The sequence below is a fragment of the Apostichopus japonicus genome, chromosome 11 (genome assembly GCF_037975245.1).
Source record: "Apostichopus japonicus isolate 1M-3 chromosome 11, ASM3797524v1, whole genome shotgun sequence".
NCBI classification, from domain to species: Eukaryota; Metazoa; Echinodermata; class Holothuroidea; order Aspidochirotida; family Stichopodidae; genus Apostichopus; species Apostichopus japonicus.
This window is the reverse complement of record NC_092571.1, coordinates 22,590,247-22,605,385: the sequence shown is the minus strand read 5'-3', so window position 1 is coordinate 22,605,385 and position 15,139 is coordinate 22,590,247. Positions and strand designations below refer to the sequence as shown.

Genomic DNA, 15,139 nt, shown 5'->3' with positions numbered 1-15,139 from the left:
TGTCGATTTATCTTTTCATTTTTTTTGTAATTTTTTAATATAATTTTTATATATGCCATGTCTCCTATATAAACAGTTTTATTCGCCTCTGTCTCTTTCATGTGAGGTCTGTGCACCCACCTACATCAGTCGGGGAAACTTTTAAAGCTCACAGAGTATCAGTCTAGCCGATAATGAACGCAGAAGGCAATGGTCCTCTGCTTGAAACCCCACCATCTACCCCCCCCCCCCCCACCAGCTCCTCCAGGTAAAACCTATGTGTTACAATGTTCATGCTGAGGTTACTCTCGTCCCACACTAAGAATGTGGTTAAAATGCCTTTCCTCACCTCCCCCCCCCCCCAAATAACCCCTACCTACAATGCCATCCACCTGTTTGAAACATAGATTATGATAAAATGCCATCTTTGTTATTATTATCAGTCTCGCCATTTTCTTTTAAAATGTTCTGTATAACTGACTCTACGAAAACATCCACTTGATGCCTTATAGGGCTATTCTCTAAGCACTCATTTCCATTCGAGTTCACCTTGTAACCCACACTTGGTAAATGGTAGTTTTGACCAAACTTACCCTTCTTCAGTTCATTTGCCATTGAAGAATTCTCGGCCCCCAATTCAGAAATACCAAACTCGTTTAATGTAATAACTGGTAACATAACCTCATCGCATTCGCCATTACCAGTTAGATCCTCCTTTATACGTTCCCCTTCAGTGTCCTCCAGATTAGTGACGTCATCATTCATTGTTCTATTACACCTGTTGTGGCTTTCACGTGTCAATCCTTGTCTATTAGCATTAGCTTGTCCCGATACCATTTGAACCTTCTTCGCTAATCACAATCTTTGGTACCTCCGGCACCCGACTACCCTTATCGTTCATTGATGTTCTGTTGCTATTGTCATCCAGTGTCTCTACTGCTTTTCCCTTGAGGCCCACGTCAACCCTTCCTCTATCAAAACTAGTTTCGGTTTCATCTTCTTCTGCTACTTTCTCTTGTAATTCAGTTTTCTGATCAGGAAACGCTTTATTTGGTAATGAAACCTCTTCCTGAAAATTGTTACTTTGGCTACGCACTGCTTCATCTTGTAAAATACTCGTTTCACTGTTTTCATGACTAAATGTTACCCAGTCATCTCCTTGAACATTACAGTCCTGACTCAGTTGGTCAGCAAATTTGTCAACTGTTTGTTCCTTGTAATCATTCTTATCCATGACGAACTTATCTGTTTTCCCCATAAATGTTTCTTTAACGTCCAAACATTCACCTTCATCATCCTTCAGAGATAAATTAGCCATATTTGTCGCTGAAGACTTACCCAACTTTCCCGAGGTGTCCATTGCAACCCGATCGCTGTCTAATTTTTCTTTTTGTTTGAGTGTCTCGTCATCTAACTGAAAAGTTACCTTTCCACTTTTCGTAGCATTTTTAACATATTCCTTATTGTCCCTTCCTGTTGAAGTTGCAGAAAACTTTGCATCAATTAAAATTTCCTTTCCGTCAAGGCCGTTACCCCAAGAGTCAGATTTGTTTCGGCCCATGGACTGGCCATGAGAGGAATCACGTGATCCCTTTGCTAGTCTTCCGCTACTGCTACCAGTCGTTTCGTTCAATTCGTCTACATCAACTATTTTCGTTGAACTACCGACCAGCAATGCCTTTTGGAAAAGCGCGTTCAGAATTTCTGGTCTGTCATCTCCTTTTGAAAATAAGCCGTTTTCTTCCGGTTTATTCTTGCTATACTTTGGTGACAGACCCAATATTTGGAGAGGTTTAGCACCAACATCTTGAAGCAAAGCAGTTTCTTGTGGAAAGCTGTTTATGTATTTCGCTCGCACATTTTTTCTCTTCAAACCTTCGAGACTTTTTTCTTGCGACTTTTTAGCGATGTTTCTCCTTTTTCCTGGTGTATTTATTTGTCTATCGACTGATTGTGTGCTTTCATCGGATAACTCTAACAGTTCTACATCGTTGTGAGATAGAACAGACCTCCTACTTTTGGCCCTAGCAACAGCGCCATTTTGGTTTGATCTCGATTCAACCACTGTTATAAGATGAGGTGTCTTAGATCCCTTTGTTAATTTCGAAGATTCTGTATTTTCTTGTTGCCTCATGACAAATTGCTTAAAGTTCTGAGATTGTACAATTCTCTTTAGCTTTGGGGTACTAGTAACATTGCCTTGTTCCGTTCTTGAAGCTTTATGTGGTCCACTTCGCCTTAAATGTTCTGGGCTTGACGAACTCGATTCAGAATCTATAACGAAAGAATCCGACTGAAGCGCAGCGGTTCTAAAAGCTGGTGATTCAACAATTCGCCTCAGTTTAGGTGTCATTTGGACAGACTCAATAAAGGTAGCACTTTGCTTTCCTTCGTTAGTGACCTTGCTATCTGCATCTCTCATAGTATATTCACTTTGCAGTAAAGATGAATCTGGTGGAACTACTTTAAATAATCGCGGAGAGATATCTTCCCGGTCGCGACGGTTACGTTTCAACATTTCTTGAAACCTGTAGCTTTGGACAACTTTTCTTAGTTTCGGAGAATTTGACACGTCCTCTCCTATTAATTCTGATGAAGTCTTTATTAACCCGTTGCCATCGCTACCAATCTTTGCAGATTCGTGGAGGATGAATATCCGTTCAACAATCTCTCCGCTACCGGCTCCGGGTCGGTTAACCGGTACCGAAAGAAGGTAATCGTTACTTACATCCACCGCACCGTCATCGTTCAGATAGTAAACACTTGATGGAACCGTTGACTGCGTAGAACGACCAGACATTACATCTGAAAGGAAAATATAACGTAATAGACGTAATGGTTCTTACATAACTTTTTGATGAAAATCACTACAATAACATTTTGGTTTGTTCTATCAGGTTAAACGCTGAAGCGGTGAATCACGACAGTTATAAAGTGACTAAATTACATACACAATATGTTCACGGCAAGTTACTTTATTAGGCGATTCATGGCCAACAGTTTGTTCAAATATACCACTATGTGAGAAATGTAGTAGTTGCACGAAACTAATTCATTCATTCATCCATCCATCCATCCATTCATTCATTCATTCATTCTCATGCATTCGTATAATCATATATGCAGTGTGCACTAACCATCATGACTGTAACTTCTATTGCTTTCGTATTCACTTTCATAATATGAATCTACATCATCAGTAACGTCATTCTCATAGACGTACGTCCCATTCCTGTGTCTCTCAGAAGGTATGGTCTCGTCCCATTGGTTGCGCTCAACAACTCTCCACCAATTAGGTTCGCTGTTGCTGTTGACGTCATGCTCTAGATATTTACTTAGTATGAAATCATCTCTGCTGTATTCTATTCGCCCACACGTTATGAAGTGTAATGCCCTTTGACGAAATGGCGCGAAAATGAAGATCGTCAGGAAGGGATTGATTGCGTTATGAATGGAGAGCATGCTCACGGCAGCAAACCTGATCTGTGGAGAAACCTCTCCTCCTAACTGAGATTTGACTAATGAGACCTGTTAGTATAAAAGGAATAAATCGATCTTGAATGAAGAAAGACAGTTGGTACAATTATACTTAGGGGTGATTAAAAGTATATACACATGCTGACTTCAGCTTGGAGATCACAAAACACTGTCTTTTAGAGAAAATCAGTGAAACTTAAACTTGAAATGTTCTGGTGGCTAAAGTTAATTATTTAAGAAAGTTTCTAGGTCATTTAACCGCTTCCGAATATCATTTTTTATCGAGGAGATTTTTATGACTGTCTATGGTAAAAACCGAATAAGAGATATCAATAATGAAATAATTGAGCTTAACATTTCAAATCAAGCAAACCTTCCAAATGTAGCACAAACAATAAATCAGCAGCAATATTATTATTCAAATAAAACAGCTTTAGAACATTGTCTCTTATGATGAAACCATGACAAAACACCTACTATTATCTACTTCTTGGAGTACGGAAGGGTTTATGTGGATAAAAATTCAATCAAATATATCTGAAGATTTCTGACCAAGATTTTGAGATGAAGTTTTCAGCCAACAGTATAAGATATGTCTGACTTCCTGCTAGTGTCTGCAAGAATGATCACAACTTATACGTGTTGCCAAATTATCTACGCAAAATCACCCTTCCCTACCTTAAATCTCCCGTAGTCCCCCTCCCCCTCTCCCTCTCTTCCCCGTTTCCTCCCCACCGATTTCTATCCATCATCACATCAACAACAACAACAACAAGTCAAGTTAGGCCTATATCATAACATCGACAAGCCAAACTCACCAGGAATAGTAATAGACACACCCACAACCAGACGACTAATGATAGTACGGTGGCGGTTAAGTTCCATTCATGTCTGCCTCCAAATGTCCTCCGGTGTTTACTTCGATATAACCAATATTCTTGATAAATTGCTAGATTCTGATGTCTTGATGTATTCTGTTCTTCATAGTCAAGTTTGATCTTATTCTTAACTGCTTTCACTGTTTGGCGTTCCTCACATAAAAGGTTCACAAATGAATAAAATTGGATTTGGAATAATATCAAGGTCAAAACGATTATGCATATACAAAATGACGTCATGAGAGGATCATCGTTGACACTGTAACTAAAATGGCAGAAACCTCTCGATGGATCGAAGATTGTTACGCTGTCCTCTCTGGTTACCGGGACGACAGCTAATATCGCGGAAATGGTAATACCTGTGTAACAAGTATAAAATAATCGGTCACGTCTTCTCTTTTGTCCCTGTGAAGAAACTGGTTTCGTTCCAGATAAGAACCTTTCAACAGCTAGCAAAGTCATAGTCCATGTAGCGGAGCCTGTTAATGTTAAACCAGCCCAAGCTTGAAATAAGCATAAAGCACGAGACATCGTCAAATTGAACGATGCGTTGAGGTAACACACAACTGAAATACTTTCCACAAAAGTACTGTATGCAAACTCAATCATCGTGAAATACAACAATAACTGAAAAGCAGTTCGCGTGTTTAGTTGCCTCTCCTTCACTTTTCGGAGATGAAGATAAAGTGAAAACATTAAAACGATGCTACCAGCGATGTCAAAGGTCAGAAGAGCCACCAGTGATATCCCTGCCCCTATTGGACTGATTTCTTCAGTGGGCATGGAGTCGGAAGCGTTATTCATTGTTTATGTTATAGTCTTCTAAGTCAAAAAGTTCTTAAAAGATTAGAAGTTTATATACTTTAAAACAAATTAGTGAACATATGATCGACCCAGACCTGATGGAGATAGTTATTGATCATTGATTATTGCTGCTGTTGTTCTTAGTTATATTTTATTACAACGTTGAGATTTACTCTGTCTGAATTGCCTATTACAGAATTCTTATTATGTGCTATACCTAAGCTTTCATTAATTCTTGTTGTTTTGATATGCTGTGTTGTTTTTCCCGTCTTTTTGACCGAGATCTGAATCAAGTTAAGTTATTTTGCAAGATATTAAATATTTGATGAGAATTCAATAAAAAAAATTGTATTCCTTCGTTTGCTTTTATTGACAATTCTATGTTGTTACTGGTTATCATTTCATTAGTTTCGGTTCTGATTTGATACAATATCTAGATTACTTCTACATGAGATATTGAAAATGATACTCTCGTGTGCTCCTGTTACGACACATCCTTTAATACCATGTAAACATACAACTTCGCTGCCATTAATAGCTGTGTATTCTATCATCGCAAACTGAAATCGATCGAGAAAAAGTATGAAAAGCTTCCATTATCGAACGCCGTTTATGACATCCCGCGTGGAACGATAATAACATGACTGTTAATTATGATTGGACAGTTATACACGGCTGTTATTGTAAAGCTCTTGAATTGATCTACACAGCAGGTTGGCAACTCCTCGGTTAATGCTTACGATGATCGCTCATTTGGCGTCGTAGATAGATCTGTAAAGAGATCAATATAAACTGAAAAGTCACTCACTTAAATTTATATATTGAACATTCTATGTGATTGCAATTAAAATAAGAGATATTATTAGGAGGGTATTGGAAGACTATGTGACAATCTTATACGAAAGTTATAAAATATACCACAATGAAATACTTTCGTCATTGACGCATGGTCATTAACGGTCATTTTCCAAGGTGGTCTTAGAGACCCCGTCGTTCATTTCTTTCTCATCGAGATTTGCAGAGCCTTGTTGGTTACGTAAGAGGAATAATTAATAATAAAAATAATAAACAGTTCTTATATAGCGCAACTTACAATAAAGTCTTGGCGCGCTGTACAAAAGAAAGTGAAAGATATGTACACAATATACAATAAGAGTAAACATAACAATTATGACAATGAAAACAGGTGTGTGTCTTCAAAACAGTTTTGAACATCTTAACAGACACGACATTCTTTATGTTGAGTGGGAGTTTATTCCAAAGGAGGGTTGAGGAGTATGGCGGGCCATCAGTCTCAAATCATGGGAGATCGACTTATACCGATTTAAATCGACATATACCAGTTTCCCTCGACATATCATCGATTTATTTTACTTATCATCGATTTAAATCGACATATACCAGTTTACTTCGACATATCATCGATTTAAATCGACATATACCAGTTTCATTCTACATATCATCGATTTATTTTACTTATCATCGATTTAAATCGATGATAAGTAAAATAAATCGATGATATGTCGAAGGAAACTGGTATATGTCGATTTAAATCGATGATATGTAGAATGAAACTGGTATATGTCAATTTAAATCGACATATCATCGATTTATTCTACATATCATCGATTTATTTTACTTATCATCGATTTAAATCGATGATATGTAAAATAAATCGATGATATGTCCTTTTAAATCGACATCTACCAGTTTAAATCGATGATATGTCGAATTAAATCGGTAGAAGTCAATTTCCGTGGACTTATACCAGTTTCTAGCGTCTCAAATTGACATATACCTATTTAAATCGACATATCATCGATTTAGCTCATTAACATATTCCAAATCCCGATTTCGGTGATGATTGACATGTGGAGATACATCACGTGTAGTCACCTGACAAGGCGGGCGAGTAATTTAATAGTTCCAAAATTACGAAGCTAGAAAGGGTGTTCATCATGGTTATACAGTATGTCAATGGTAATTATGAACAATTACTTGCAAAAAGATGTCGGTGTAACAATAAGGCTGAAATAACAGATATGTCAATGACGTGCAATTATATCAATGCAAACTGGGCTTGTCTACTCGAACACGTGGCGCTATAGTATAGGAATACACATGCAACTGAATAGGCCCACAGTACGTACACAGATGCAATTACCTACTCCAGTTACACTATAAACAAAGATGATATTGTTCTGCAGTGAGGCCTACTGTAAGGTTACGTTTTAATGTAGCTAAGTATATACCCATGGGGTTTAACAGTTACAGTATTCAAGCTCAAATCATGCATTCCACTGTGCTCGTGTTTATTTTCAATTATTCGCCCGCCTTGTCAGGTGACTTCACGTGACGTATCTTCACATGTCAATCATCACCGAAATCGGGATTTGGAATATGTTAATGAGCTAAATCGATGATATGTCGATTTAAATAGGTATATGTCGATTTGAGACGCTAGAAACTGGTATAAGTCCACGGAAATTGGCTTCTACCGATTTAATTCGACATATCATCGATTTAAACTGGTAGATGTCGATTTAAATGGACATATCATCGATTTATTTTACATATCATCGATTTAAATCGATGATAAGTAAAATAAATCGATGATATGTAGAATAAATCGATGATATGTCGATTTAAATTGACTTCTACCAGTTTCATTCTACATATCATCGATTTAAATCGACATATACCAGTTTCCTTCGACATATCATCGATTTATTTTACTTATCATCGATTTAAATCGATGATAAGTAAAATAAATCGATGATATGTAGAATAAATCGATGATATGTCGATTTAAATTGACATATACCAGTTTCATTCTACATATCATCGATTTAAATCGACATATACCAGTTTCCTTCGACATATCATCGATTTATTTTACTTATCATCGATTTAAATCGATGATAAGTAAAATAAATCGATGATATGTAGAATGAAACTGGTATATGTCGATTTAAATCGATGATATGTCGAAGGAAACTGGTATATGTCGATTTAAATCGATGATATGTAGAATGAAACTGGTATAAGTCGAAGGAAACTGGTATATGTCGAAGGAAACTGGTATATGTCGATTTAAATCGGTATAAGTCGATCTCCCATGATTTGAGACTGATGGCCCGCCATAGAGGAGTACTGGAAAGATCGCTCGCCATAAGATTTAGTGGACACAGGTTGCATAGAGAGCAATGATTGGGCGCTAGAGCGCAGACGGCGAGTTGGGGTATAACTTTGAACAAGTTCACCCAAGTAGTGTGGCGCAATACCATGAATACATTTAAAGGTTAACAGGAGTACCTTGTAATCAATACGCAGTTTGACAGGTAGCCAATGAAGGTCATGAAGTAATAGGTACGAAACCTGCGTGCAGACGCACATTAATTGCACTTACAGGTGTTATCGATCGAAATATATTTAAATGTCATCAGTTGTCCTTCTTCTACAAATTTGAGTGTACTAAAATGAAATCAAAATTTCAAAATTAGTCCCTGAATATTCCCTCAATTCATCAGATTTACTCAAAACAAAATTAGTGTAGGCCTAACAGGAATAGACCTTTGAATGGCGACCGTAAGTTTTGTTTTAAAATATTTAAAAATATTTATGACCATTATTTAACCTTCTGGTATTCTTGAATGCTGACCTTCCAAGTGTTATTGTATATACATATATCGGTATATACACACACACACACATATATATATATATATATATATATATATATATATATATTTGTATATATATATATATATATATATATACAAATATACAAAATAATTCACAGAAGCCTACACTAGAACTTACACATGTTATGTGTATTCCGGTACATTAAAACCTTCTCGAAGTAATGCAAGGTCTCTAATGCTGCATGACATGTTTTTAATTCGTATATGCAAGGATGCCATCCGGACGCTTCCTTTAACGTAATTCCGATTGCCTCCAACCAGAAAAATCGATTTTATAAATAGGACTGTACTTTCATGGCAGAAGATCGATAAAATATATAAAATTATTTTGCATACTTATAAATATATAGTAAGCAATATAATTCCGTAAAGATGTTAGAGAACTGACAGTACAAGAGACACTGTCATACAATACGGCTATATATGGGGATGTGTGAATTAACCGGGTATGAAAAATTTGGTTATTCACAAGTTGATAATAATATATGCAGCCTATTATCTGCGTCGTAGATATGTATTGCATCTTATGCAAGTATATATCGCAATATCGAAAGATGAATGTGGTGAAACTGCGGGGGAGGGGGGGGGGGGGTCTGGGGCAGAAGTTCGAGAGGGGAGGGGAGGCGAGCATATCATCTTCAATACACACAGTCTATTTTAGCACTAATGATTGGGTACAAATTCAAAAGCCTATACGCTATAGTATTCAAGACAGCAACGCTGCCAAATTAACCTTATCATTCTTTTTATATTCAACCTATTTATACTCTCCTTAATTTCGTCACATCATTTCCGTAGGTCTTTGTAAATGTTTCCATTCACGTTTTCACAATCGTCAATGTTGAAAACACAAAGTTTGCTTTATATGTTTATAGACTGTGTATGGCGTACTAAATTTCAAAACTCAAGACTCGAACAAATTAATATGTAATTTTCTCCATAGAGATTATACAGTATAAGAATCAGTGACTTGCAAGATTCGAGCCAGGAAAATCTCTCGACTCGACCTTAAAATCTGAAAATAAAGTGACTCGTTTACAATTTTGCTTTCCCGAGTACATTTCTTACATTTGTTTAGGTGTTTGAAATGTTCTAATGTTATATTTGTATATGCCGTGTACATGTTTTATTTTTTATGCAGGATTAACATGTGTCTTTAAAAGCCATGTCTAACTTATAATGTAGAATTTGTATTGAAACCTGTCTAATTATATCAATTCAATCTCACCATTTAACCTTAAGTGTAAATTAGAACTCGAAAGCTCCAATGAGGGATGTTATAACAATACCACATCCCATGCATCGGTAAATACGTTGTCGTGCGAAAATGTCTGAAGTTTTACCACCTCTCTCCGTTAGAAGAAACTCCTCTATCGCCTCGCGAGTAGTATAGTTGGGTAACCTGTGGTCTTAAAATAGGTTATATTTGGTTCCATACCAATCTCTTTTGTGAATGAAACTATATATTCTGTCCCTATATCTTCTGTTTACTTTAGATTGTGAAGGTTTGGAAACGAATGCGTGACAAAAGAAATTCTATTCTTTGTTTACACAAACAAAATTATATCGAATGGTCGTAGTTTGCTTAGTATAGTTAAGGATTAATTTACATTGGTTTTTAATTACGGTACCTTTAGTGGAAACGCGTATTTGTAGCAGTGTTTTCCGTCTTTTGACAACCATATGGAGGAATTAGGCTATATGATAATGTGACATACGTAAGTTCAGTGAATTGGCACGGTAGCAAATGGTACTTCGGGAAATTTATCTTCCATGTATGAGAGAATATATATACGAGAAAGAAGTAATGATTATATTCCATAGTTAAAAGTTTTAGCTCTTTTGATGACGTTAGATCAATAAAAAAAAATCCGTGGAATTTTATGATACCTTTCTTGCGTTTAGTTTATGACTTGGGACTTTTATGAATACATAAAACGTGACCATCATGTGAACTATAGAATTTAAATATCTAACAGAATTACTGCTACTGGCTAATTTCAAAATTTGAAAACCAAATGCTTGTTTATTTCTTAAAATCACGGAAAATAGCAAAAGCATATTTGTTTATTATATTATATGCTATAGATAATATGTACTGTGTATATATGCACTATATAGCCATCATGTGCAGATATAAACATCGTAAATTTAAGCATATACATAACTCCGCGGAGTCGAGGTTTGCGTTGTCTTTCGGTATACATAAATAATAAAATTAAAAAATATACAATAATAAAAATATAGCATTTACATAACACGCCTATGACATTTGCAGTAACAGTCCCTTATTCTGCAGTTACATGGGAGCTTTCCAATGAATCTTCTTCGTTACGTTCATGTGCTACTGGAATTGTACACATTATTCTAAATGCATAATTAACTGTTATTTTTTTTTAATTTATTCATTTCATTCAGAGTACATTGAACAATCTTTGTGTTGGCATATATTGCCAACACCTCAAACGGTCATTGTGCTTTTCATTATTTGTCACTGGTTACAATGTGAAAACCTCTACATGTTAATTGAAATTACTGTTTAGTTGTGATGAAGTCATCACACACATTAACAACTTAAAAATAAAATCCTATACCCTAAAAAGTCACACAATTGACCATTCAAGATGATAAAATCAGTTCATTTTTAAAGAAACACAACTGAGTACAGGCAAAGCTGTTGTTCACATTGCCATCACAACTTGACTGTTGCGTAATGTATCTGCATAAAAATGAATAAATCACAACATTTTATATATCAACAATGGGACGAAGCTATCAAGATTGACGTTGGGTCAATGCGCTTCCTTTCATGAGCTCTGTATTATATAGGCTACACGTATATATTCTAATTATTCATCTTTTGTTACCACTTTCGGCAAAGTTAACAATTTTATGCAGTTACATAAAAAATTTCTTCAATTTACAGTGGGCCTACTATGGAAAGAATATTAGAATCTTATTTGTAAAACACAACATTTATGGAATCAACTGAAATTATCATATTTTATACATTCTTGAGGTTACAAGCGATGACCAGCGATACAGTAACCAATGAAACGTGACTTAAAATACTCACGTGTATATTTTCCACTGACGTCCTCAATTTAACAGATCGTTGCTGTTTTTTTTTAAATCGACCAACAAACATCTTCTGATATTTTAGAAAATTAAAGAAATGCGATCTTTGTTTGTATCTCGCGGTTAGAACTTACTTGTTCGGTTGACTCGACTTGCCGATGAAACTACAAAAACACCTCCTAATCTATCACAGCTCACAGAAGATGATAAGAGAAAGACACTCACGAGGAAAAGATGAAGATGGCTGAATGAGCTTTAATAATCATACAACTTGCTGTCTTCTAACGAAGGCGTAAACAAGCAGCGGACGAAACGTCTAATAAGATGGCGCTATTCACATAGGCAGTTTCATCGAAACTTTGTCATTTTCAGACGGAACAAGTTTTCGGGATGTTAAAAAAATTGTAGTTTCTGCTTTAAACTGTTAGTTTTTAAATTAAGATTGTTTCAGGTTCTGTAAAGGGGCCCTAACCCTATACCGACGTAACGGTTCAAGATTAACCTGTGCGGTCCATGGTGGTAATACCTTCAGCGTAATATGTTATCTGTGTCTCTTAACATATGAAATCGATTCCTTCTGTTAACTGTTCCACCTCCCTAGCTGTCAAGCACAGACAGGCTATTAATTTTCTTTTTACGGGGTCTCTAAAGGTTTTAGTTGGGTCGATAAACAATAAGCGGCAGATTCCTTTGATTGATTGTCTTGTACCTTTTGTATTCTGTGGACTCGTGGTCCCAGTCGAGCTATTAACGCCCGTCATGATCATCACAATAGGAACATTCACTCAGTCAGGCATTGAGAGGTATACCAACGTCCGGATTTAAAGAAAATACGAATGCGAAACTTTGGCATATATAGGGTCTTGTACCTATCGATCTTGGCTAAAAGATGGTGATTAAACTATTGTTCAGTTTTGAAAAGGAACCGAAGCGACCCCAAAGCTTTAATCATCTAACTCTATTGTTATAATTGTTAACGTTAATCAACAGGTGATTAAGTGGTCCGTTAATTGCTCCAAGGGTGAATGAGTGATTTATAAGAGGGAATAAATAAAAGCAAAGCCTTGGATTTGGTGGTTGTAGGGTCCACCGGTAGGGGGTTGAGTGGGTGAATTGTCAATACGGAAGAACCACTCTTTCCAAAGATTAGAATTGTTGACGTCCTGCCCAACATGACATGTTTTCAAGCTGTGTTTATGGTAATCCACTGCAGGGGACATAGCATATGTTTACTATACGTGGTGTGTAAGTCAGTAACCAATCAATGAAGCGATATAGGTTTGTGGACGCGTCGTCGAAATTCGATAAAGCGTAGAATCATTTTTGGCCCATCTCATTTATTCAGATATAATTCATGAAATACAGTACGTTTGTTACATAATTCATACACGGACAATATAATGTATACAGTATAATGTACTCGTCATATTAATTTTCCAATTCATCATTGCAAATAAGCAAGACTCCATTGCAAAGCTTTATAGTTGTTTCTGCGAGACTTTGGAGTTCTATTCTTGAAGGCAATGTGTTTCTCAACTTTAATAATGAACTTCATATTTTTGTGGGAAAAAATGTTGCAATCTGGCATGTTATTGTTTAGCTGACAATCAAAAATATAATATTTACAATACAGTATAAAGAAATTAATAGGATTATAAATAAATATCTCTTTTCGAAATTATACTGCCGCCCAAAAAAAGTGTAGAATCAACAAAGTTGTAGTATCGAACTTCCACATTTCTTTCGTTTTTCGTTTTATGAAAGAGCATGCTGACTAGAAACTGAGTTTATGAAGAGATAGAGAGGGTACGAGAGAAAGAGATGTGGAGAGAGGGAGAGGGGTGGATGGAGTGGAGGGAGAGGAAACATTAATCTGCACAAGTTACACGGAATATAATGTAAAGCAGAAACAAGATTCTTCTCAAAATAAATAAAACGATTATTTTGTGTTTTGAAACTTTCTGACAATTTGTTAACATATCTACTTTTTGTTGTTGTTGTTGGTATCATTGTCTTATCTAAGCCATATAGAAGTGTTTTGGAAGTGTGCAAGAAAGTGAGTTTGAGGTTTGAGAGAAAAATGCACCCCGAGGGTCACGAACAACTAAGAGCAGATAATTAACTGGAAAAAATAAATGAAATAAAACCGTAAAAAATGTAACCCAATAACTCTCTTCCTGGCAAACACTCAATCCACATCATTTTACCACCCAACCATTACTCCCTATCGCCAAATGCTTCTTCCTTTCACATCCATACAACCAATACATCAAACTACCTTCATACAATATATCCCTCTCCTATATATATTATCATTGGCCTGTATGATATTTATAACGAGTATGGTACGTTTGCTCTGTCACTCGACTATGGATCGCCGTTAGTGTCATATTATAGCCTATTGGTCATAACACGCGTTATGATTTCTTCCACGCGAAGAACAATCAACCGATAAGTGTAATCTGAAATTAGGGTCTGTTGATTGGACCTTAAAATTTACGTGTAGATCATAGGTGAGCATTTCCTGAACTGTATAGCTTGAACACATTACGTTTAGATAATAGCTGAGGATTTTCCTATCTGTATATCGTGTATATGAGGGGGAAAAAAAAAATCAAGATTGGTCAAGATATTAAAAGGCAGACTCCTTCCGTTCATTATGGAGTGACTTTTATGGATAGGACAGAGGCGAAGCAAGGATGCGTGCTGCCCTGTGTTCATTGAACCAGTTTTGGGTCCTACTCCAGGAAAACAAAAACTTAAAAATTTAGTAGTCTAGTTTTGCATTCTCAGTCATAATTAGATGGTAAGTAAGGTCTATATACTTATTTGTAAATGCAAGATTGTGCTAATAAATGGTAATAATAAATTAAAAATTCCTCCGACTGATTAAGATAGGGGCCTGAACATTTATGGGAGGGCCAGAGGTGAATAAAGGATTTTATAAAGGTGGGGGCTGCCCTGGAGTAATTAAAGACGACACCTTGGTAGGGGTGTGTGTTAGTCCTCCCCCGATTTTTTTTTTACTGTGGACGTCAAATATTGCATTATGAGGCATACTTAGACTATAACTTAGGTTTATATAAGAAGTCATGGGGTCATGTATTAAACCTTTGAATTATGAATTCAATATTCAGTAGGGAACACACACAAAAATATATGTAAGCATGACATTTCATTCAGCCAAAATGTTCCTTCTTTTACGATTGTTAACACTTC

The 15,139-nt window shown here is 36.1% G+C and overlaps 1 protein-coding gene across 2 annotated transcripts; it reads right to left on the bottom strand.

Annotated features, from left to right (window-relative positions):
- Positions 1–372: 372 nt before the first annotated feature.
- LOC139976032 (uncharacterized) lies at positions 373–12,398 on the bottom strand. Of its 2 annotated transcripts, none has more exons than XM_071984423.1 (4): positions 12,055–12,398; positions 4,275–5,909; positions 3,117–3,507; positions 373–2,784 (listed from the first exon to the last, which is right to left on the bottom strand). In XM_071984423.1, the coding sequence occupies exons 2-4, from the start codon at positions 5,136–5,138 to the stop codon at positions 797–799; spliced, it is 3,243 nt and encodes a 1,080-aa protein (XP_071840524.1). In that variant the 5' UTR covers positions 5,139–5,909; positions 12,055–12,398; the 3' UTR covers positions 373–796. The 2 variants fall into 2 exon arrangements, with proteins under 2 accessions (XP_071840524.1, XP_071840525.1); XM_071984424.1 differs by lacking the exon at positions 12,055–12,398 and adding an exon at positions 11,919–11,964.
- Between the last annotated feature and the right edge of the window lie 2,741 nt (positions 12,399–15,139).